This window comes from Silurus aristotelis, assembly GCF_946808225.1.
Source record: "Silurus aristotelis genome assembly, chromosome: 3".
Classification (NCBI taxonomy): domain Eukaryota; kingdom Metazoa; phylum Chordata; class Actinopteri; order Siluriformes; family Siluridae; genus Silurus; species Silurus aristotelis.
The window spans coordinates 18,888,759-18,914,790 of NC_139576.1; the positions used below are offsets into that span (position 1 = coordinate 18,888,759).

The 26,032-nt window shown below is 38.9% G+C and overlaps 1 protein-coding gene across 4 annotated transcripts; it reads right to left on the reverse strand.

The window, feature by feature from the left end:
- On the reverse strand, positions 1–25,806 carry tsc22d1 (TSC22 domain family, member 1). 4 transcript variants are annotated; one of them, XM_083536514.1, is made up of 4 exons: positions 5,945–6,019; positions 5,752–5,857; positions 2,552–2,603; positions 1–1,434 (listed from the first exon to the last, which is right to left on the reverse strand). In XM_083536514.1, exons 2-4 carry the CDS (start codon positions 5,835–5,837, stop codon positions 1,174–1,176), a joined length of 399 nt encoding a protein of 132 aa, XP_083392640.1. In that variant the 5' UTR covers positions 5,838–5,857; positions 5,945–6,019; the 3' UTR covers positions 1–1,173. The 4 variants fall into 4 exon arrangements, with proteins under 4 accessions (XP_083392640.1, XP_083392637.1, XP_083392639.1 ...); XM_083536511.1 differs by lacking the exons at positions 5,752–5,857; positions 5,945–6,019 and adding an exon at positions 22,557–25,806; XM_083536513.1 differs by having other exon boundaries at positions 5,752–6,008.
- Positions 25,807–26,032: the final 226 nt, after the last annotated feature.

Consider the following 26,032-nt stretch of genomic DNA (forward strand, 5'->3'; position numbering starts at 1 on the left):
TCAAGGTTCCTTAAACATTTTATTGGGAGTTGTGAAGTGCAATTGAACTATTTTACACCTTATCACCGGTTTTGAGAGACATGCACGCAACATAAGCATACAACTTATATATAATGCAGTAATAATGCATATTAGTTATTAAAGATATTCAGAATAACTAAGTTGAAGGTTTGAGCTCCAACGTACTTCACTGTCAAAAACAGAAACAAATCACATGGGTGCAATATACTTCAAATAACTTCAAGTGAACAAGGTTTACAGTAGGTGTTAACACAGCCAGGAAGTTGAGTTGTTGTCTTTTGTCCTGTAAATATCCTAAGACTGAAACCTTCATTCTTGTATAACAGCATAAAAAAGTCAAATATCTCAGGCAAACCAACAACCCAATCTATAGTTTGTACAACCTAAATAGTGTCTCTTAGTGTTTCTCACAATATCGGTATTTTACAGATTACTTACACTAAATATACAAGGATATACAGAAGCCCACATTCATTCTTCTATTCATTCTCTCAGGACATTATTCCCCCCCAGATTCTTGTGAGTCACTGCACTGAAACAGCAGCTTTGAAGTCGCAACAGATCGAATAAGGAATTCAATGTTAAATACTGAAAATCAACACCGCTCTCCTAACCAACTTTAATCCCTTCATTCACCCAGGTATAATGATGACCATAATGCAAATAATTGTAACACCATCTCATATACCTTGCACATGTTGATGGTGCACTGATTGGATGTTCAACAATGGATTTTCACATTTACCATCATTAAAGTGCTTGCTTTTTGGAGTCTTAAAAAAAGACTGGTCAGCATTTCCACTACAAAAGTAAGTGAGGTATGGAAACACCATTACAAAGCCAAGAGATACCACTGGAAAATGACATCGCTTAAAATCCTTTAGACACAGGCACAGTGATTTGAGTTGTGTCCACTTTTAATATTTATTCTCCCAACAGTCACAATCCATGAAGTTTGGCAATATCCAACATGTCAGCAACCGACAGCCAGCAGTGTGTACAGCAATGTAGTGTAGCCTTGTCAGGTTCTTAGACTTTAAATATGTGCAAACTTTGACATGGCACTCTTGTACAAGAGGCATGTGTTTTTTGTAAGTGAAGTCTGCCTTCGCTTAGTTGACCACTTATTCCTCTTCACAGGAAACTTGAAAGTTACACAGAGGGTCCAGAGTTCTGTGCGGGCAGCTGCTGCACCGGCATTGATGATTGCTGTGCTCCCTGTGTGGACGATGGTGGAGAACCACTCTGGACTTGGGCCTGAAACTGGGCCAGTTGCTCTGGACTGGCTAAGTTCTTCAGCAGGTTGTTTTCCTGCTCCAGCTGAGAGTTTCTTTCTATTAGTTCTTTGATTTGCTCTTTCAGCACCTCCACTTCCTCTCGAACAGCATACATCAAGTGACTCTTCACTAGATCCTGAAGACAGAGAATATAGCATTGCAGCATTCTGAATCAAATATAATTTAAGGATAAAACACTTTCAACACAACAGAATCAGAGAATTAGAAGACAAAGAAACTAAAACATGTACAAACAAAAATTAACAGTCCAATATTTACAGTAATAATATATTTAGTTAAGATTTTCAGTTATGCAGGACATTTTTGTCATGATCACTCCTTTGCATATCATTGACTGGAAACCCCAATTTTTATATACTGAAATACAGAAGACAAATTGTGGACAAAACTGATTATTTTAAATGCATCTGGAGCAGCGCATTTGAGCCAAACTGATGCAATGCTAAGCAAAGCAATGGGCATATGTTCAGTTAGGGAATACCTGCATTCAGCATTACAGGCTTATGCTCCACTCCGCGTCACAGAGAGAACAAAATGGTCGTCCCACACTGAGCTCAGCCAATCAGAGACCAAGATATTTATAACTGCCTGTAAAAGCTCCGGCCTTTGCCTAGCAACAGTAACGAGGCACAGGCTTGCGTGAGGCCGAGGACTGCTCTCCTGATTACGGCTTCATGCAGGAAATATGACTCCACATTCAAAACATGAAAACAGGCAGGGGTATTTTTCTGGTTTCTGAATATTCCGGCACTGAATGAAAAAAATGTGTATCTGCCCCAAAGATTGTATCCTAAATGTCAAATACTACTGCTTATTTGTTATGTGCATTATAATTACAAGGGGTGAAGCCGCAATATCCACTTGTAACAATTCTACAATTGAGGCAGGGAAAAAAAAAAAACCCAGCATAGCTGCAGCATGTGTAACAAAAGAGAAATCGTAAAGAAAAATTTGTATTAATCTTACTAGAAAAATAATAAGAGAATAATGTGAAGTATTAAAAGAGCTGAAGCGACACTGCAGATCCAAAGCGTTTGCACCAAACTGCTGTGCACCAGTGTCCGTTCAGTGATTATGTAATTCAGTGGACAGACACAGATGCTGATGCAGCTCTGTCATCAGCTCGATCCTCACTCACTACTGTTCGCTTTACTACACAAATACACTCTTATTCTGCTGCCAGCAGGGCCGCATTATGTATATAGCAAGAAAAAAGAAACCCACACACTTACCATGGCTTGTTCGATTTTGTTGTCTATGGCCACAACACTGGCACCCGAAGAACTGAAAAACACCAACACAGTTACGATTAATCGGAGTGAAAAGAGAAAACAAATTGAAAAAAAAAATTACACGGGAACTGTCACAATCACAATTGAATATTCATTAATGCACAAAACTATATGATATAAATATAGCATGTTTCAACAGTTATCTCTCGTTACACAAGACACCACTTTAGAAGTGAGAAGCAAAAATGTCCAGATTTTCAGAGCAGTATCTGCAGCATCTTTCTCTAAGAGAAATGGATCGAGTGCGATAAACCAATCACATTTTAAACCTTAATAAAACGACATTACCATCCACAGGGTATTAAATACACAAAGATTCAGTGTTGTAAAGATAAAAGAAAGAGCTATAGGAAGGTCCACGGATTGATTAAGAGAAAACACGGCATTTCTAGACATACCACCGAGTGCAGACGATCTCATGCTCTAAAACACAGACGATTTTTCTTTTTACCTATTGTCGAGTCTCACAGAGGAAGTGTCGGTTCCCAGCAGTGATGACAGAAAAGATATCGAAAAATTTCTTAGCTGGCATACACCAAGATCCATCGCCACCGAATAGCATTGAGAATTCATGCTATTTTCTCCATACAAACCGACGCGGGAACAAAAAAAATTATAAAATGCGGCTCTGGAGCAATGCGCGAGTGTCACACAGCCTCGCCGCGGTTTACATGGAGTCGGTCGGCGAGAAAAGTCGACCTTCGGAAAGAAAGGCTGCTTATCAGCAGAGCGCACATCCACCTCCTCTGCACAAAGGATCTCCAAGGTCAGCTCATCTGCGCTGTGCTGAAAATCTGCAGCCTGTATTATTTGCATAATATATCCGAGAAAAACAGCGCAGCGCTGCAGCCTATTGGTGGAGAAGGAACCTAATTTGACTAATTTATACGGGAAACGCCTCCACCGGAGACTCAATAGCGCCCTCACGCAAAATCTATTCAAAACGCTGGCTCCTAATAAGGAAGTTCCTCTTACACCAGAACAATGCATTTTGTAAACGGGGCGACAAATTAAAATATTTTATGCTGGACATAATTGTAATCTCTAATCTCTATTTTATGCTGGACATAATTGTAATCTCTAACCACATTTTCACCTAAAAATAACAATCACTTTCCTAACCAACACACAATACTGCCAAAAGCCACACTGAAATTTAATGTGCGATCATACAATTCCCTTACATGCTGATACTCGTTAGTAAAAAAAAAAAAAGAACCGTGATATCTAACAGGTTGTATTTATAATATATTGTTTATAAAATCCATGAGACATTCACTATTTACTTAAAATGCCAATGTTTTTGCATATGCTTTGTGAAAAATGCTCTTGTTTAAAGGATAAAAAAAAAAAAGAAAAACGCAAGGTTAAGTTATTAGCAGAAGGCCAGTGTACGGTTATAGTTTGTGCAAGCTGAGCAGTAATTCAGACCTACAATAGCACAGGTATATAACTTTCTTTTCGGCTTCTCCCGTTAGGGGTCGCCACAGCGGATCCTCCGCACGTTTGATTTGGCACGTTTTACGCTGGATGCCCTTCCTAACGCAACCCTCCCCAATTTATCCGGGCTTGGGACCGGCACTAAGAGTGGCTGGGGATGGTTCCCTGACCGGGAATCGAACCCGGGTCGCAGCTGTTGGAGCGCTGCATCTTAACCACTAGACCACCAGGGGACCTACAATAGCACAGGTATATAATGTATAATATTCTAGCCAGCCCTGGACACAAATAATTGCCTTTCATTAGCAACACCATGTAAAGAGCCTGGCAGTGCAACACCAACAGGCATTTTAGCTCATGAAAAATTAAACGCTTTGACCAGAATGACACACAAAAATCAAATTATAGTCATGTGATAAAGTAAGATGAACTTTATTAAATCCTCATTTGGAAAAAGCTGACTGGTTGTTACCGAGTGTTTATACAATGTCACATGACAATCTAAATGACGTACACAATGCTGACCAGAATATAATTATCACCTTACACACAAGCACAGTACACAAAACAGTGTTAGCAGATTAAAATCTTTGTTCTAAATATGATCTTATCTTAAGGTATGGTTTTACAGGTTTTATTACAATAATTATTTATAGTTAAACTATCCATGAAGAATCTAAGCACAGGATGAAATGAATTTGCTTTCCCTCCAGTATCAAGTGACGTTTTAGGTGACCCTGATCAACGATTACTTTCTAATACCACCCCTCAGCTCCTGTGCAGTTCTTAACTTTATCCAACTTATAAACAAAATCAAACTTGGTACTGTTTATTTTATATAATCATTTAAAAAAAAAAAAAAAAAAAAAAAAAAAAAATTATATACACATATATATATATATATATAAATTTTAAACTAACCTGAATTGGTACGGTAAAAACAATATATTAGCAGAAGTGACTAAGAAAAGTGCTATTTACAGGCATGCTTTCTGTGTACCATGAATGCATTCTGGGAAGGGAATGTATACTACTACTACTAAAGGTCTCAGCTTGTTTGACCCCTAGATGGTAATGAAGACTACTTCTAGGCTTCTATTCCAACATGCATGGAAGCTGCTACAAATATGAAATACTCATGCGCACCAAATGGCAGAAAAGAAAAGCACATTTACAAGTAACACAAGTGAACAAGAACATTTTCCTGGGGTCTTTGACTGTAAGAGGCTTTAAGCAATTACAGTGCTCAAATGTACGTCATTTGTCTGTGGTCTGACCTCCTGAGTCCTTTAGACTAATGTCATTTAAGCGACTTACAACAAACCACTGCTCATTCATCCCTATGCTGTGACTTTAAGTTACCTAAGCACTTTGGACATACCACAACACACCAAAAAAAGATCATGACACAATCTTCCTCCAAGCAATACTGACCATCATTTTGAATGAATTAAATTGTAGAAAATTACATTACAACACATACGTTTCAGAATATAACCATATTAATTATAATACTGCCCTGTGTTTATTACTACACTAACTAGTGGCACATTTTTAAATAGCAGTTCCATTCAGGAAAAATGTCTATAGGCACTTTTCAAAACTAAATAGAAAGAGACACATTGCAGCACACAACTATAAATAGAGGCTTGAGAACAGTGTTATACAAGGCATTTGCTCTTTCCAGTTGTGAGCTTTACCTCTTTAGATGCTTTTCCAACTCCCAGAACAATAGCTTTACGGCCATTCTCTCCCGGCCCTGCACCTGGAGATCCGTTTCTCTCATTGAGTCGTCAATCAACAATCCTTCAATAACAAAATGTAATCCACTATAGTCCACAAATCTCAAACACATACACATTAGGACAGCAAGCAGTATGTTACACTGTGTACCTGCCACAAAAATTCTAAAAATCCAAGGGCTGCATGTGCCTCTTTTCAGTTGTTTCCACTGCACTGCCTTTTGTATGTCTAATAGAGTTGTGAGCAATTGATAGAGCACAAGAGCGGGACAAGCAGCGATGTCACGTCATGTGACTTACTGTTACATAAACCATCAGCAGAGATTAGGACCTTCCCAGTGATCAGCGTTGTTACAAACTGATGCACTGGAGGCTGCTGCCCACACCACATCAGCAAGCACAGAAAAACTCTCATAGCCCAACCCACTCTCTCCTCCTCCTCTTTCTCTGCCAATGCAACATGCATTTCTCCTCTCCAACTACAGCTTTGTGGAGAGATGGGCCCCTGCACTTCAGCCTGGACTTATCTTGTCACTTTTCATCAGCAATGTAGACTAGCAATGGCTTAAAGTGACTACAACTGATAAAGCATGTGCATGTCTCATAGGCTTAGGCTGCTTGGACTAAAATAATAGAGAAGAGCCTTACAATAAGAGGGACTGTACCTGTCCAAAAAAATTAAACCCCCACCAAGCGGGTGCTTTGGATGTTAGGGAAATGCAGCTGTGTTTAGATGAGTCTCTATGCAATCAAATACACCAGAATGAACACATCAACTCTGCTACAGGCTCAAAAACAATATTAGATTCTAATGTCAGTCAGGTTGATGTACATGCTTGTTTAATTATTTATTCATATTTAATTTCTCTATAAAAATATGGATTCTAAAGAACTTGTGCTTTAAAGGAAAAAAAAAAAAAAGAAGAAAAGGGCATTTTACTTCTCACAACACAGTGAGATTCAGTGAAATTCTTTCCCAGAGCCTCAACTGTTGAGCCACTACACTACTGTAAAATTAAATAGAAATTTAAAAAATAAATATAATATAAAAAATATATTATAATAAAATTTTATATATATATATATATATATATATATATATATATATATATATATATATATATATATATAAATAAAAATATCGTCAGAAAAAAAAAAAAGAACATTACAAAAGGACACGGCAGGTATCACATTCACATCTGCTTTCTCAATAACAAAAACATTTGGTTCATTTAGGTTCTGCTGTATTATTAAATATAACATTTTTGTATAACCAACACAAGTAAAAAGAAACCAAGTAGTAATAAAGCTTTTAGTTACATAGCATCCTGTTATTTTAGTAAAAAATTATTATTAAATGAGTTGACAAACAAAATTGCAGGGATTCTCCCCCCCAAAAAATATACAAGGATGCATGCACAACTCCGTTTAAAACTGGCTAAAATAAAATAGATTTGATATAACACTGCCTGGCCTTCTGAGTGGTACAGCACAAACGTAATCTCAGAAGCCCATACATGCTGTTTATCCAGGCAGATGTTCCTTCTCCAGGCTGGAAAAATAGTATTAAGAAGTGTCCTTTCCAATATCATGAATGCTGAATATCGAGTGATTTATCAAATAAATGATTATCAGCACATGCTTGTGTGTTACACATTCGAATAAATGCCACATTGCCGCCCAGCATGACAGTGTACGTCATTATGCCATTTGGGCTGACAGCAGCAGGTTACACAACAGAGCTTCATCCTGTGTTCTCCAGCTCCCACACTCACAGTGCAGCACACGCAGAAAAGACTGGCCAGCCACAGCAAGTTTTAGCAAAAAGAGGAGCAAAGTGAACCGCTTCAATGTAGAAATACATTTAACCAATGATTAAAGTGTAATCAGATGAGTGTAGTGGGTTTCAATGAATCCTGGTAAACATATGGATTATTACCTTTCATCCTCAACCCAATCCATGATATCAGCTCCTACTCAACAACTCATGTTCTTGTTGAAGCACATTTGAGTATCTATATGTTTTTTTCTTTTTCATTGTCATGGGATAATTTGTGGACAAACAGTCACCTACATATAATATATAATAAAACATTTATTATATATTAGGCATGTGCTGATTGCCACCATTGTGGAAGCCAAATCCATACACACATGCATTTTATCCCTATTGCTGAAGCCACTGCAATCTGTACATTAACTGACTGTTATAACTGTTTGGAATGTACAATTTGTGCATACAGTATGATGGAGTCTTTAACTTTATTAGTGTGTGTTGTTCTTAAGTCAAGTCTCAAACACATGAAAGAACTGTGAAATAGCTCCAATGAAGTGGACCAGCAAGGATTGGAGTAAAGATAAGCTCTAGTTAACTAATGAAATGACACAATGGTGGGGATGCAATGATGGGGGTTGTTTGTACTCTACATGATGTTCTTGATACAGATGGTCAGTCAAGCATGAACATTATTTCCAAATGAGGCCTTAACGTGATCATGTCAACCATATGATGGCAAAACTGTCAAGAGCATGACATGACACAAAAACATGAAATGTATAGCTTTTTAGTTGGTGTACTGCTATTTCACAACCTTTTTATGATCATCAAAACAACACACATTACAGCCAATTAAAACACCCAATATAACTCAAATTCCAGACATTACAGGCAAGCCCCACAATAGATCACACTTCAAGCTTTTACTAAAAAGGAATTGTGAAATATTGCTCTGCAATCAGCATCCTCCATCTCATGCCTTGTTATTTCTAAAATGTGCTTTCACTGCTATATTTATTGTTTTGGATGAATGCAGCAGCTGACCAAAAGCTCCCAACAGGAAAAAAATATCACTTAATCGAAAGCCAGGCATGTGTGGAGATTTTTCTCTTTTCCTAGTGTCATCACATAAACCTTACAGTCATAACCAAAGAGAACAGTTTTCAAGCCACAAAACACATATGGCTCATCTGCTTTAGACTGGACATGACCACTAAGAACACAAGGTCACCACTAATGACTGAGAATTGTATCATCTCTTGATTTCATTCATCCCGATGAAAGAAATAAGATGCAGAAGACAATTACATTGCTTCAATTATCAGTCACTACCATGCCTACACCTAAAACTACATCCAGCAGCTCAATTTGTTTCGCATAATATAATATTTTTTTTTTTTGACTCTTTCTGGAACCTTATTACTACTATAGGGTGAGCTGCCTTTTTCCTACATTCACGGAGCTAATTTCCCCACCCTTTTTCTCTTTCTCCATCTGTCACGTCAGATTGTCCCTATTGGTTTGCCCTAATTCCAAGAGGAACATTCACAGACAACAACCGGCAGGATCCAGTTTGCTTGGGAGCAACAATCCCTCTGTTGAAAGTATCTGTGCATTGCAAGGGCATTTTAGTCTTGTGCTGGCTTGTACATGAAAGCACACCTGCAGCGTCTCAATCTGCATGCCAGAACTGCCAGAAAAAATGTAGTCCGACTGCAAGTCCTTAAATACATAGAGCATAAATGATCCCAGCACAAATGTTGCATCCTATTGGGTGGAATATAGGATAAAGAATGAAATCCAGACCTACAGATTGAGAAATCCCACTCAGTTTAACTCCCAAATCAATAAAACATTTGATTCAAAAGGCAAATAAATGTAATTTAAGGGAGCATAAGAGAATCAGTCTGAACATGACTCCCTTGATACATAAAATTCTGTTCCTCGTAGTTAATGGAGAGCTCCTAAAATTTTTAAAGAGCTTATGGCTCTGCTGAACACTTTATGAACAGCCACTGAATAAAATAAAAAGAAACCTCAAGCACAACCTGTAAAACTAAAGCTAAATTAAAATGTATTCATTTTTGGATGGAGTTTGCATTTCTCCAAGTGCAGAGCACAGAGCTTGATTAAACACTTCCCTCATTAGCCACTCTGCTTTTTGTTCTTTTTGTTAAGGCAGGAACAGGTTGTGAGCTCTGAGCGAGCGGGCACATTGCCGCCTTCCGCACGCCTGGCAAGAGAACAGAGGTGTGCTGTTGAGAGAGCAGTGGGTATGCATGACTGAGAAAAGCCTGAGTAAGTCACAGACTGGAAAAGGCCAAAAGTCAGAACCACACCAATATGACAAGAACCATTGTTAAATACAAGCCACTTTCACATAATTAAAAGGTGGGTATAAAAGGATAGTGTTGTCAGTCTGTAGAGTTAATCTGTCCAGAAAACCATAAACCAGTTTAAGTGAATACCTTCACATTAAGAACAAATTTCCCTGGTTTATATGAGAATGTTAGAGTCTTTAACTCCATATGAAATGTGTTTTTGTAAATACAGTGGTCCCCCGGAACTCACGGGGGTTACGGTTTTAGATCCCCCGTGAGTTCTGAAGAGCCGCGGATTTTGGACGCACCCCCGCAGCCCCTATGGAACCCTAGTGAATTCATATAGACAGTGTCACTTAAATACAATCATGTGTTTGAAAATTTTTTTTGGAATTTATTATTAAAAACAGTTACAAATATTCTTAAAGTTCCTAAACATTCGGTCCCGCTGAGGATTCCAGCACATTTTAAGATAATCGGCAACTTGCTGTTAGTTAGGTTCCAAATAAGAACCCGCAAATTTTCCGAGTGGCAAGTTCTGAACAGCAAATTATCAGGGGGTTGACTGTACACCATCTTTGCTGATTGTGTGTCTAAATTACTGCACAATGTTTAAGTGTGGATATGCATGGTAATATGAGAGACTTGTTTTACAAGTATAAGAAACCCTTTCATCCATCCAAAGTCAGAGAAAATAGGGCAAAAGGATAATTATTTGGCTACAATTAAGTAAGCAAATCAATAGATTTTGTTCGGATTACTAAAAACCCTGTAAATCACTCTCTCTTCACCCAAATTAACAACAAAATACAAATTGTCAAGTATCTCTAATTAGTGTAGGATTACATCAGATGCAAAGCTGATGCTTGGTTCTCTATGATCATTTTAGATATCCCAAAGCATATAGAAACATAAGCTCAAGTAATGGCCGTAGCAAAACAAATAGACATGCATTATAAGGAAAAAAACCTTGACCAAAACAAATCAAGAAAACGTGGTCAATTTGGAAACGAGAGAGAAGAAGCTAAATGACAATAAAAAAAAAAAAAATAGACAACTAATGGAACAGCAGCTCCATTCTGGTTAAATCCTAAATTCAGTCTACTATCTGTGTGGCATTTTACGTATTTCTTCCCGTATCTGTGGATTGGTTGGACTAAATGTGAATGGTGCACTTTTCTGGATTGCTGCTCTATCCAGTGTCTATTCCCAACTCACTGTTCCCAGATCAGGCTTTTTGCTAGAGCCTTTACCAGTTTTAACTGACTGAGAAAATTTACACATAAATTTACAATTAAACTAACAAATGCTGCCACCGTTGTTGCACTTTGGGAAGAGAAAACCTTTCACTACATCACACATGTAAAACAATCCTGAACTGTGTTAATGATCATACAGTGAAAACTGAAATAACGTTTAAAAAAAAAAAAAAAAAAAAAAAAAAAAAAAAGAATCCGAAATGCACGATGGAAGCAACTCATAAGGGCTTTTCCCCTCTCAAAAACATCGACACTGTAGGCAGTGAAACTCCGAGGAGAAAAGCTCTAAAGCACCCATAGTGAAATGGCCTTACAACTAACATTAATCTGCATAGTACCAAGCAGAACATTCCCAGTGTTAAGGGCTAATGAACAGCTTAATAGAAATAGGACTGCTTATGACGTTTGTAAGTGAAATAGTGAGAATGCCACTGTGGTGACTTTCAGATTACTTTTTGCACATTCATGCCACTGCTACTTCATCAGCATTTTCACAGGCAGCATCTACTGATTTAAACCTCACAGCTCTTAACTTGGTATCTCACCACAATGTCAGACGTCAACAAGGCTTAAAGAGAAGCAAAAGGGGAGATAAAAAGTGAACAAAAAACACATTGTGTGGCTAGATCAAAGCCAATATATGACCTGTTCTAATGCTCAATTTAATGTACTCGCAACCAATTATAGAGAAACTCTGTATGAATATTATCAGAAATAAAAACTAACTAATGATAACCAACACCTTGAAATGAGCCTAACTGACAACATTTGTTTTAGGAAGTAGACAGAAACAGAGAAATGGTTAATCGTGAGACAGTTGCCACAAAAGCCCTCATTTGACATTCAATGCCCACCCACACAAACAAACAAAGGCAAAGCTTGCATAAAAGAAGTGTGGGGAAGCAGGAATCTCTGATGGTGCAAGTTTGCTCCCTAGTGTACATTTCAGGCATTGCAAAGCCTGGAAAAGCATTACAGTATCAGGAAGCTAAAGAAAATACTTAAAAATGTTTTTTTTTTTTTTATATTGAAAATATTCAAAGTAAACTTGCACAACATCGTTAAAGTGTAATTTTGATTAAATATGAATAGTCTTTATAGGTCTATAAAGCACTAATCACATTCTCTAATAAACTTTTACTAAATAAATAAAGCAAATACAGTTTCATAAATAAACCAAAACTGAAGTAATGCACTATAAACCTAAAGGTTTTCAAAAGACTAGCATTTGAAAATGAATAAGTCCAGCACTACTCAGGCCAAAGAAAACATGCAATTAACATGGACAAGAATTTTAAAACCATTTTCTGCCAAACTAAAATACTTTTAATGGACGTCTAACAGCAATGGGTGCAACAGCTAAGAAGTATAATATAAACAAAATGAAAGATGAAAATGAATATTTAACCAAAGCTGCTATGCTGTTTTCTTATTATTTACTGAAAAATACTGCAGCAGCACAGAAAAGTAATCCAAGTTTCCCTGAGGTTTTTTGACATCCGTGCATGGTTAGTTTCATTTCTGTTTACTCTGAGCTACCTAGTTTTGCAATGCACATCTGCACTTGGGGGTGTTCAAATCTCAAAAAAGAATGGAGATGGAGTAATGTGTTAAAAGCTAAAAGCAACCATTTCTCATGAGATCTGGTGTTTGTAATATCTTCAAAACATGTGCAGATGAATTATTATGAACCCAATGCAATACCAAAGCACTTTGCAGTTATCTGATGGTTCAGTTATCAATAGCGGCAAACTTCACCCTAAACACAATGATGAGATTTAATCCTTACCACTTAACCAGTATTATTACTTCTCTGTGTCACTATTATTCACTGCCTCTATAAAGTGTATGTCCATTCTGTTTAAATTACTTATGTAAAACAAATGACTATATTTAGTCACTAATGACTATATTTAGTGCTTTCAGGAGTGCTCACACTGCCAAAACATTATTTTAAGCATATTCCATCAAAGCATGTGCAAGAACATTGCCATGATCAAACCACCCAAAATGCCATTTGTTTGTGTGATCATGCATAATTTAGAGCGAATTAAGGAATCTTTCCAGATAACGTTTCCCAAAATAATGACTATTTTCACAACCTTACCTTTATATCAGAGTCATTGGAGACCTCTGGTGATTTTAATGGTTTTAGCTGCTATTTAAACTATAATCCTGTTTATTTCTTAACTGCACTCTTTAGATACAACGACACCCTACACATTGTAGTAGTTGTGTTACATGACTGAATCTAATGAGATTGGCATCTGTATCATCCAATGCTTTCTAAACTTTAAAAGAATATACTCCTCGAATGCCGTTTTGCACATCAAGTATCTGCTGTATACTGATACTCCCTCCTCCACCCCATGCCTTTGAAGAGAGCGTGTCATCAAATATCAACTACACAGCATGCGCCACTAGTGGGCATTCTCTTCACAGATTATGGTAAAAAAATAAAAAGCTTTTCTTTAGACGCATTAATCATACAGTTTGCACACAAGTAAAATGTCGTGAAATGTGAAAAAAGAAATATCCTTAGACTAAAATTTTAATGCAACAATATAAAAATTCTCAATTTATAATACATTCTGTTTGCAGAAATTTCTACACATCAGCTGCTGGACTGTTTGTCCAACAGTCAAAAATAAAAGATTTCAGGCTATTTAAAGTAAATAAAACTAACTGGCAAAAAGAAAAAAAGCCAACAGTAGGGGGAACCAGGCAGCCACGTTTTGTCTTTTGCTGCTTTCAATCACACTGGTTTACATTGCTCAGTGTAGGGGTAGACAGTTTTTCTAAAAGTTTTCCACAAATTCGACAGCTAAGTTCTTTCATTTGTTAAACTATAATAAGCATCTAATTGTCAGTTACTGGCAAACAAATAAATTGTTGTATAACTACAGCTTAATTCAGCTTTTACAACTAAAAACCAGATGAGTCACAAGCCTGAGCTAAATCTAACAATCCTTCATCACCTGCATCACATTTGCCTGCTTAGTTGCTACGATAAGAATAATCATGCACCTTGCCTGGAGCACTTTGCTAAAGTGTGTTTTATCATTTCAGTACAGAATAGGATGAGTCATTTGACATTTGTCATATGAAAACTATCCAATGTGCCAGACAAGAATCCATTGAGCAATTCCGGTGTCACAACGCTATTTTCTAGTAGATTCATCAGAATAACTACAGCAAAAGCAGAACGATATCCATTTGAGCTCATCACAATTATCTCCAAAGATTTTCAATATTTATAAAAATGTTCTTATTGTAATAGCAACCTCCCCCTGGAATGTGTCAGCAATAAGTTTCAATAATGAATTAAAAAAAATGAGCTCATTTGAAAATCCTGCATAACTACTGATATTGTTTTAACAGTACTACAAGTGAGAGTGAGTACTGTGGACAGTCACACATGAATGAAGTGAGGACAGTGTGAGACAGACACCAGCAGTGGGTACATGTCTGTTTGGCTCTCTATGTCTCTCATATTACCTACACCCCTGGGTGGGTGAACGAATGTCCAGAGAGAGCAGAGAGGAAAGTTCTCCATCAATACTGCATGAATGTCACTGGATCTATGCTTGCTGCACCATACTAACATACGCAGCAACCCACTCTATTGTTTGTGTGCGTTTGTGTGTGTGTGTGTGGCCTGAAATGGTTAAAGCCTGCTCACTGAAGATGAAAGTAATTTTAAAATCCAATAACATGCAAGTAAAATTTATAAACCCAACTTGCTATGATCCCAATTTCACCAACATGTGAGACATACCAGAAAAACCTGTTGATATCACTAGGCTTCCTGGAAAACAGCCAAAAAACCTTTCTGCCAATTGTACACTGGCAACTTAACTTAAAGCTATTGTACTTCAACTGTAATTGTTCTTATTCATTCTACTTTCTAAACTTGCCCTGGCCTTCTCCCTGAAAAGATCATGTGTGGCCCAACTTAACAAATACAGCAGTAAATGATGTTGGTCTGCCCAATGGTGCCAAAAACGTTGCTAGTCAAGTGTGCTTTCGCAATATTTAATCCATGTTTTATTTACACATACCATAGTGAAATGGGCATATGCACAATCAGATAAAAAAATGTTCTAAAACACCATTAAATTATCAAAACAGAGAAGTGTTCACACACTGTACAGACAGTGGACCAAGTTTAAATGTAAAAGATTTACCCAGGTCACCACACGCACACAAAGTATAATTACTATAATTTCCTACAACCTCTGGAGATGTGCCAGCGGAAACTGCACACCAATGACATCTGTCAACGATAAACACAACATATCATCTACTGCCAATATACTCTGTAATGATACTGAAGAATTTCCAGCACAAATTCAATATTAGAATTATGAACTGTGTTGATTCTTCTGGAGAGAGAGAGAGAGAGAGAGAGAGAGAGAGAGAGAGAGAGAGAGAGAGAGAGAGAGAGAGAGAGAGAGAGAGAGAGAGAGAGAGAGAGAGAGAGAGAGAGAGAGAGAGAGAGAGAGAGAGAGAGAGAGAGAGAGAGAGAGAGAGAGAGAGAGAGAGAGAGAGAGAGAGAGAGAGAGAGAGAGAGAGAGTGTGTGTGTAAAAACTGCCTACAGGGACATAACTAGGATTTACAGAGCAAAACCTAGCTTGATGAAGGAGCTTCAGGCACAGTACACTGCAACAAGCTCAGGCAGGAGCCTCCATTAAATTCATGCTTTAGAAGCCCCTAACTGAGAATAAGGGAAGCTCCTGTCAGCAATTCAACCATCAACTGATTGTGCGTTTTTTGAGTGATACTTTAAAGTCACCTTTGATCAATCAACTTATAAATAAAAAAAAGCCAACGCACACTAATCATTTGCCTCTATTTCTGAATAAGGACACAAGCCTCGCTCTCAAACAGCAAAGTCAGAGCACCCAAGGCAGAGCAATAATGAAACAAGTTCATTTGGGAACACTAGCCATCAGCTACTGACCCATACAGAAAGACAGCCAGTGCTGCTACATCACTGCCTGTCACCTCCGGCACTGTCAGAGAGGACAAATAAAAATCGATGCTTCAGAGCACAGATGTAAACAGAGTGTGCAATAAAATTCAACTGAATTTACAGTTCTCAATTAACATGAATACAGCATAACTCTATTTGTGGGCTCAGTATGTTTTTGCACTTATTTTACATAACTGTATTTGCTGTAACGCTGTTTTAATGCAGTATTATTTATTAATTGTAATTATGGCTTGTCTTTTGTGTCCTGCGTCTGTATTAAAATTATCCTATACCACTCCAGCACCATCACCTTATTCTTCTTTAGGTTTTTGCACATTTACTAGATGTTTTGTTTTACTATACCATCAACTGTTCGCAGGTTTGGTCCTTCGCTTTGCATTAGAAAGCTTAATGATTACATGTAATGCTATAGCAATGCTAGGTCAATGATGCAGTGGGTATAATGCTGAAGCTTGCTACATTATATAAAGCTTTTCCATTTTAAAATGCCAATCAACTTGAGCTCAAGGCATAAATAACTAAAAAAAACAAAGAGCACGCGACTAAGAAATACCATATTAAATCGCTTAGCTCTTATCCTGAGAATCAGGGCAAGAAACACGTTGGCTGGGGATTGATGTGCCACGGGGTTTTAGCCTGCTGGTCGCTATAGCAGCTTGGGGGTGGCTCAGACAAGCGGGCAGACTGGTATAAAGGATTGGGCTGACTAGCATGTGGGGCAGGGATGGAGGGCATTGACATGGCCGGCAGCCAGTTCGACTGAAACAATGACCCTGTGCTAATAGTTCACACAGTGGCATGCTGTAAACTCAACACAGGAACCAACTACTATTTAGTCTCGCACATGGGTTTATTTTAGACATGGTGATGCACAACTACAATCATATAAACTCTGTATTAGCTGGTGGCAAACCAAACCCTTTTTTGGTTTTTCACTTATGCTAGTCCAATGTATCTATTGTAAGTAAGTCTATAGGTTCAGTTGTCAATCTTAAGAAAATATTTATTTTTTTAAACAATTAGGTTTAGATGGTTTTAAAAGCAGTCCAAAACAAAAAACAACTGTAGACATCATATAGTCAGACAATTATTAATGCTAGTAACAGAGAAAGCATGATCTAGCATTTAGCCAACAAAAATCTTCATATACAAGACTGGAATGCAATACTGGGTGCAATTACAAGTGGTGTATCCTTGAAAGATTCACATAAATATAAAACAATGGTACAGTTTTGAGAAATAAAATTAACAAACTTAAATTATTAAACTACATATAAACTTGCTGGGGTGGAGTCATCAGTTTGTGCAGCAGCTACCATTGTATTCTCTCTGACCTCATTTCACACAGCTGATGGACAAGGAGGGGAAATCTCATTGTGGGGCAACAGAGCATGAGCAACACATGGGTACATGCTCAAGGTTGTACACCTCAGTCAGAGATTTCCTGCTCTATCTAAACCTACAGTAATACAACATTCCAATTCTGCTGACTCACATGCAGACCAGCCCAAGGAAGGCCAAGAATGAAATGCACCAAAGCTTCAGCCAACAGTTTTACAGCCTGTTAACATAAATGCAGACACCTAGAATCAAGGCATAAACAAAGATTACCACTAAATACTTCAGTTTAAACACAACTCTGGATGGATGGATGGATGGATGGATGAATAGATGATTGTGAAAATGCGATTGCACAGTACAGCTACACAGAAACAATATACAGTTCAGCATCTTCCAGTAGCCCTACTGCTCTAGTCAAATAGTTTTAATAGACCACTGCTTACCATACATTTTAAAAAAGGCACTACCCATATTAATGCAGGGAAATTCAGACACACACACACATCTAAAATAAGTGTCCAACACAAGACATTCTGAGGTGGAACTTCAGCAATTTGCATCAGTGTTGAGCAAGACGAAAGATAAACTAATCATATGCGTCACGTCACATACACAACTGTAGCGAGAGCTCAAGGTGAGATTCTGATTGGAAAACTGCCATTATGTGTAGAGGAATGCATTTACCTTTAAGCAACACCACTATAATAATATACTAGTAATTGTCTAAGCACATTAAGGTATGCCTTTAATTAAACTGAGCTTGTTCATTGTGTGAACTTTAACAGGTTGCTTTATTAAACAGTGCCTTTCTTATGTTTTGTTATTAGGGGCTTTTCCATCACTATTTTACAGTAAAGTGAATTTTCATTTCTCGATACGATTATTCACATATTACCAAGTTAAACAGCATGTTCTGATTCCAAGTCTCAGTATCTAGCAAAGCAGTTTCTGCTTATAGAGCATCCATGACTCCTGATGAACACAGATTTACTCTGCCCTTTAAAAGATAATTCCTAACAGTGGCTTTTTCTTTCTCCAGCACAGTCCTGATATAAAAACAGTATTCTTTGTTTTGAGGCTTTCAATTACAACGCAGTACAACACAGTACAACCACTGCATTAGCACAAAAAAAAAAAAAAAAAGGAAACAAAAACAAATTAGAGCACAATAATTGGTAGGTTCTACATTCCTCATGGAGGCTTGATATGATCTCTTTTCATAGAGAGATAACACAAAGTATAAACAATTGGATTCAATATAAAACAGTAGAGGCTTGTTAGACTGCTGTTTCAACAAATTGAACTGTAGTCCTATTACTGACTCATTTTATTAAAGGAGACAATGGCCATTTTCCTCATTTGCCGATACGTGCAGCTAATTGCCAAATCAGATGCGCAATAAATATTACATAAGATAATTAAATATGTGCTGCATCATGCTAAGCAAATCAATGCCAATAAGTGAATTAAGATGAACCTCAGTCAGCTCTACAGAGATCGAGCAGGTTCATTTGATCTACTAGCCATGTCTCTGTTTGGACTAAATTTTAGAGAGGTTGGCTAAATAAACCAGATGAAAAAGATCTGCATAGTGATGTGTTTGTGTTGCTGATCTCAAATACCCTTCTGCCTTTTTTTGGGTACATACTAGGCACAGCACTAAGTATCTAACTGTAAAGGATTCCTGAAAGCAAACCATAAACCATCAAGAAGCTGGCACGTCAATCTATAATCATCCTTTAGTTTTTTTAATCACACAACATGCAAACACAGCTACATTTTGACAAATTCTAATTAACAACAATCATAATAAAAATATTATTAACACTTCCTTAGACTTTGCTAAAAAACCAACTACACGTCGTCATAGCAACTTTGCTCATCATCTAATGTTATCATCACGTGACACTTCACATATCACTGTGCTAAAGCCGAAAGGACTGAGTGTTATTCAGGCATATAGAACTCTGGAAGGAATGTTATAGAATCTAAACAAAGTATTTATTTCCTGTAATATCTGACTAAGCAATTTTTAGCCTGAACCAAACCCAGTGGTTTATCTCTAATGCGGGCACAGGGCTTTAAAATAATATTAGAATTGCTACTGTGCTACACAGTAGCTCTTTAAACATGCAAATGACATGGCCAAGATGCACTAAAACATGTCCACGCTTCTACAAAAAAGAAAGTAATTTAGAAACAAACTAGCCAACCACTAAGTGTTGAAATGGTGTAATAGGTGTTTAATGATCAGCTCAAAATTCGATTGGATTCATAATACTGACTTCACAATTTTATTCAGTTAAATGAACAAAATGAAAAGACATTTTTATTTGCCTGTATAAACTTAATCAAAATATGTTACTCAATAGTGCAAACTAAATGCTTAATTAATGCAAAATGTTATTCCACAAAATGTTTCAGCTTAGAATGTACAATTTAAAATGCACATATTTTACTCTAGGATGCATGTAAAGTGCAAGTATGTTGAAAGGTATGCATGTGAGCATCTTCACATGATGTCAATGCATGTTTTCAGATCCAGAAGTGAAATTAGCCTTAGCACTATTTCTAGCTTATATAACTAAAGATTGGCACACAATATGACAAATCTCACACACACACACACACACACACACACACACACACACACACACACACACACACACACACACACACACACACACACACACACACACACACACACACACACACCCATTACCATAAACATCACAAATGTATTCACGTAACTAGGCCTTATTTGCTTGTAATAGTAGCTAGTGAATAAAGCTTGTTTGATCAAAATCAGTATCTAATAGGAGAAACAACATATCCTTATAAAGTCTCTATGAAATCTGCAGGTCTTACAGACCTTTCCCTTTTTATGATACTTCAACCTACAAAGAGTTTTTCATTTTTTTTTAAGGATAGTCTGAATCCAGTGACAAACATGAGAAACAGCTGGGCTACTTTTACCTACCCCCCCAAGTAAACATTATGGATATGCAATACACTAGACAGCAGCTCTTTCTATGGTAAATTTCAATTTGGAACATTCAGATAATGCAGCATCATAGGAGTGAGAGAAACACACAACACGGTCACTTTAAGAGAACAGCCTGTTGAAAGTGAGACCCAGCTTTACCACAGCATAAGTCATGTACCTTATCTGTTCTGGCCTAAACTGGCAGAATGAAAGCATTTCCTGTCCTCTGCCATTCCACAAGGTCCATTAATTGGAGAGATCATCTACTTGATCTCCACACAATAAGCGATTCATTGAGTCTCTCGTACACAGCTTGAATTACTGCCAAGGCAAGATTATGTTAAAAAAGCAAACATGAAATAATTATCTTCCTAATAAGTCTACCAGTTGACATCAAGACCCAGGAAAATTACAAAACCTTGTAAATGCAGCATCACTTTAGAATTATAGTTTGGGATGATGATAATAATAATAATAATAATAATAATAATAATAATATATAAAAAAAGAGGCAAAATGTTTATACCTAAAATGCAGCAATGCTGTAAATTAAAGTCAGTATAAATATGTAAAAAGGTACAAGTACACATTTGGCTCTTCAACTAAGATTCTTCAAGAGATGAGCTAGTCCTGATACAGGTGATAAGATTTAGATAAGATAGTTCAATTGTAAAACAGCTGGGGGATAATAAGAACAGCTTGTTTGGACAACGTGCTGAAACAATCTGTGGCTATGTCAAATTATCCTTTGGATCTAAAGCAACAGGCATTACTCTCTGTGCTTGCTGATTAATCTTGTTGCTTCAACCCTGTGTCACTTCCACAGCACCTTAGTCAGCAACATGATGCTTCGGGTAGGCAATTATTCACTTCCTTATAAGCCAAACAGTCACACCTAAAAGTATGACAGAAACTTCCTCTCACGTTTTGTTTAAATGAGTATCCATTCCTAATTGCAAAATCGTGCCAATCAAACATCACCATATCAAAGTTTACAATACATTCAATTTAATTACATCAAAAAATAAAAAAATAAAAGAGTGGGAAGCCATTTTATTATTTAGCCTGCAAGCCATTAACTATATTATGGTAATGCTTAAATACTGTCCTCGCAGGTATTCTTAAGACTGTCCAGACTGCTGGACTGTAAAATTCTGAACACAGTGCAACTTTATGAAACAGTAAATATAAGTTAGACAATCAAACCTAGCAGAAAATATCAAGAATAATGGCTTTGATAGAAGAAGCCAGAATTAACGTGAACGTTAACCCGATCTGTGTGAGAAAGGTATACAAATGAAGAGGGGGTAAAGCTGGACTAAAATGCTGCTGCACATCTCTCTTTAAACACAGATGAATCATAAAGTGCTAAATTCCACTAGCACCCTATAAGTAGGGAGTCAAAGGGGATTCTGAATCATTAAGATAATTAAGTAAATAAAGTAATCAGCAGTAATTTTATGTTATGTTAGGAATAAAAGTTGATTGCTTTCCTAGGTTGTTTTACAATGAGCTAAACTATAGCATATAGATAATTTACTTTGAATAATGTTTACTAGATATACAAACACGCGCACGCACGCGCACGCACGCACGCGCACGCACGCGCACGCACGCACGCGCACGCACGCACGCACACACACGCACACACACACCTGTATTTATTGATTAACGCAATAAGTTGTAAAGTAATAATAATAAACTTTTTTTTTTTTTAAACAGTCTCTTTAAATTAATGATGATGGCTCAATCCATTATACAATCAAAAACTTCACACCAGAACAACACTAATCACTGCAACCCTTCGAGCTGTTACAGCTTATAATTGTGAGAGCAAAACTAAAGGCCGGCACCAGTTAACACTTGGACAGTTACTAGCAATAAATTGATGTAGACTGTGCTTCTCTTTTTCTTCTTAATAATTTAAATATTACTAAAAACATGCCAATATTTAATAGTGCAACAAAGAGAACAATCTTTAAAATAAAATAATTAGAAAAGTAGTAATTATTACTGTGCAGTAGATTTTGCATCTAGGCATTACGATATCAGTCTACTATCTAGCACAAACTTAACACTTACCCATCATCTTCTCCATCTACAGGCAAGTTCTTCAGCAGACTGGCTGAGGCAGTTAAGGCACTGACTCCACCACTCTCCTCAGGAGCTGAAGAGGTGCCACTTTGTGAGGCAAAATCACCAGTTGCTAGTTTTGGAAGTGTGAGCAGGGACTGCCGCTGTATTAGAAGGCGTTGAGCATCTTCCAGCTGTGTTGCAACCAGCGGTGGTAGGGTGGCATAAAGGGCACTGACTGCAGGCTGAGCCCCACCATCCTTAGAGCCATTCTGGAATAAGCTGGCCTGAGGATCACTCTTGATACAGAGAGGCACATTAGATGTGGGCAGACTTGAAGTAACAGGGATAAACTGGGCTCCTATGCCTTGGCTGCTGAGAGGAGTCTGTTGCTCCACAGAGAGTTGTGTTGGCAGCTGAGGCCCTTTTGGAGGCTGTTGTACAACTCCAGGACCTGTAGACTGTACTAACTGTGGCATGACACCACCAATTGGAGCTTGGACCATCTGTGGTGCCTGCTGGGGTTGCAGGATACCTTGAGTAGCTGAATGGGCCACAGAAGCAGGTAGATTGCCCACAGGTGGCTGAGAAGTGGGCATCAACTGCCCATTACCAGTAATGGTCAGAGTCATAGTGGTTGACAGATGGGGCAGGGTTTGTGTTGATCCTGAAGCTGCAACCTGGATTAACTGTGGAGACTGGGCAAAATCAGATGGCCGGGTACCTCCTTGGCTTAGCGAAGTGACATGCACAGGGGCTACCTGGGCTGCTGTAGCTGGCTGTGGAGCAGGTGAGTAAGCTATCTGCTGCTGACTGACTCCTGGCACATTCTGAACTGGAGTCAGCTGTGCTGTTTGAGCATATGTCAGCTGCTGTGGGGGTACAGCTGGAGACGGATGGCCAGTCGTTGCCTGCAAGCCTCCCATGTTGACTGGAGCCTGTTGATGATTGCTACCTGGCACTGGGGTGGCAGTGTTGGCCTTCTTGATTGGATGCATCTGAGGCTTGGTGATATTAGCAGGCATGTGAGCAGGTGGTGGAAAGCTCTGCTGTAACATTGAAGAGCCCCCAACATCCACACTGGGAACACCTTCAGAATAGTGACTTAGAGTGCTGACTGAGCTGCTTACAGAGCTGACACCAACAACCTCTCTCTCTGAGCTGTCAGGTGCAAACTGGCGGATGCTCTCCACTGTTCGGGTGCTAGGCGCGTTTTCAGAGGACCCAGAACCTGGACCCTCTTTGTCATAATACTCTGTGCATGTCCATCTACCTTTCTTGAATGGCTCTGAAGTAGAGTCCAACTTAACTACTCGAAAACGTGAGCTGGTGGTATGAGGAGCAGGCATTGGGGTCTGCTGGGGCTGAGTGCTTGAGGCAGGTGCAGCAGAAGAAGGTTGAATTGTGTCAGTTATTCCCACATGGCTGGCACTTGATGACCCGATAACGGCAGAAGCGGTAGTGCCAGTGGCGACAGCACTACTTGCGCTGCTGCTCTGTTGACGCATTAAACTAACATTTTGGTTATTAGTATTATTTAAGCCACTAGAAAGAGCTACACCACTACTGTTTGTACTTATGCCACCCAAACCAGGCACAGTGGAGTTTAAATTATTAGCATTACTTGCTAAGGGCTTAACACTAGCAGTAGTACCTGATGCTGCAGAAGCCATTCCAGTAGACATTCCTGGGGCAGCAGCAATCAAGGGCTGACCAACACTGACTGTGCCAACAGTGGAATTATCCCCTATTCCTCCCACATTTGAAGGCATTTTCTGGTCTATGATTGGTAAAGCTCCAGGGTTTGGTGTGACATTAGACATGACAACATTACCAAGTGGGATCCCAGCTTGTGTCCCACCTGAGGCTGATGAAGCACAATGAATATTTCCAGAAGTAGCAGAGTGAAGCTGGTGTTGGGTGTGAGGATGGTGATGGTGAACAGCACCATTAACCATAGTGCCATGAGTTTGGGGGAGTAACGGCGGTTGGTTTGGGGACACGGCTCCAGGGGTTTCTGCATCGTGAAGGTTATTTAGAGTATCTTCTGAAGAGCTGCGCTCGGGTCCGGCTGCATCATTGGCACGGGACAAGGACACATCCAATATCTCAGAAGAGGACAGGTCCTCTGTGTGGGACTCATCCAAGTCATCACAACTCTCTGTGTCTTCTGTAATGCTGTTATTTGTGCTAACCGAGATCTGTGCTGGGGTCACGCTGGTGATCTGAAAACCACTTTTCTTTTTGATCTGTGCACCTGATGGGGGCACACCTGGGGGCAAAAGCGAGGACTGTGAGAGGATGTTGAGGCTGTGGGGAGGAGGGTGCTGGGTCCCAAGTGAAGACGCGGCTGTGGGCAAGGGCTGGAGCAACGCTGATGGCTTACAGTCGTCTGACGGAATCAGGTTGCTACCATGACTGGCACCCCCCGATGAAGGAGCCAACGCAGAGGATGAGCCACCGGCAATGTTAGAAGAAGCACGTCTGGGACAAGTCGCCGCCTGCGCCATTTTTCGAGCGTTCGCTGGATCTGACAACTCAGGATGATGCATTTCTACGGGTGGTCTCCGGCAGAGTTGTAAATACAGACTAGAAGAACTGCCGTGTCGACAGGCCGTTTGTTAGCAAGAGTTTCACTCGCCCAAGTAGTTTCCACATACAACGAAGGTCCGCTTTCACGAACAACAGCCAGGATTCTGTAATTCCACTTTTGCTCCGGGTGTTTGAACAATGTCCACGGCCAGGTCGCGCGCTAATTCGCTAGCTAGGCTGGCTAAGTTCAAAACAGTCGTCGTTGAGTAATGCTAGCTCACAGCGTAGCCAACAGCGGTCTGGCTGGCTGTTTATCGGATACGCGCGTTCAAAGCGAGTCAATTTAGCATGCCTCGTCTGCTTTTCTGCCGAAACAAGACTGACAATAAGACTTCCACGTCGCTCTTTATATTAGACAGCGTTGGCTACAACTGCATGCATCGACACTGGGTTCTATCAGTCACAGCTAACAGACTGGAAGTCGCATTTTGAATAGAACGCTATGTGAAGCTTTAACACGTACAAACTCCTCGACGATGGCAGGTCGACAGATTGTATTCGCGTAAATCGACGGTGCCGCAAGACTTGTTTTAATCCAGCCTTTAGTTTAGACCAGTTGCTATCCTCTTCCACAGCTATCGCCTTGTAATGTAGCCGTGCTAGTGCTAGCCGCCTGTGACGAGACCAAAAGGGGAGGAGAATTCAGGAATATGGCGACTGCGCATGTGCGTTCACGGTGCTGCCGGCCAGACATAAAGCCAGTCTGAAGAGAAGGCTGAGTCTCAAATAGCGTCCATACTACTTCTACAAGTGCACTGCACCGGGTACGATATAATGGCTACTTTACACTATGTAGTGTACTACGTGTTGGAAAGGAAATTATTTGAGATTCAGTCATAGGCGGAACAGAGGAAACAGAGAAAGTGTCAAATATAGCTGTGAGATCCTCATAA

Excerpts from the sequence above, each read along its gene's own strand:
- tsc22d1 (XM_083536511.1), bottom strand. The coding sequence starts at position 25,099 with ATGCATCATCCTGAGTTGTCAGATCCAGCGAACGCTCGAAAAATGGCG. Across the intron at positions 2,604-22,556 it reads GTAGATGGAGAAGATGATGG|TTCTTCGGGTGCCAGTGTTG; the intron begins GTAAGTGTTAAG and ends GGTGTTTTTCAG. Across the intron at positions 1,435-2,551 it reads ACAAAATCGAACAAGCCATG|GATCTAGTGAAGAGTCACTT; the intron begins GTAAGTGTGTGG and ends CTCTGTCTTCAG.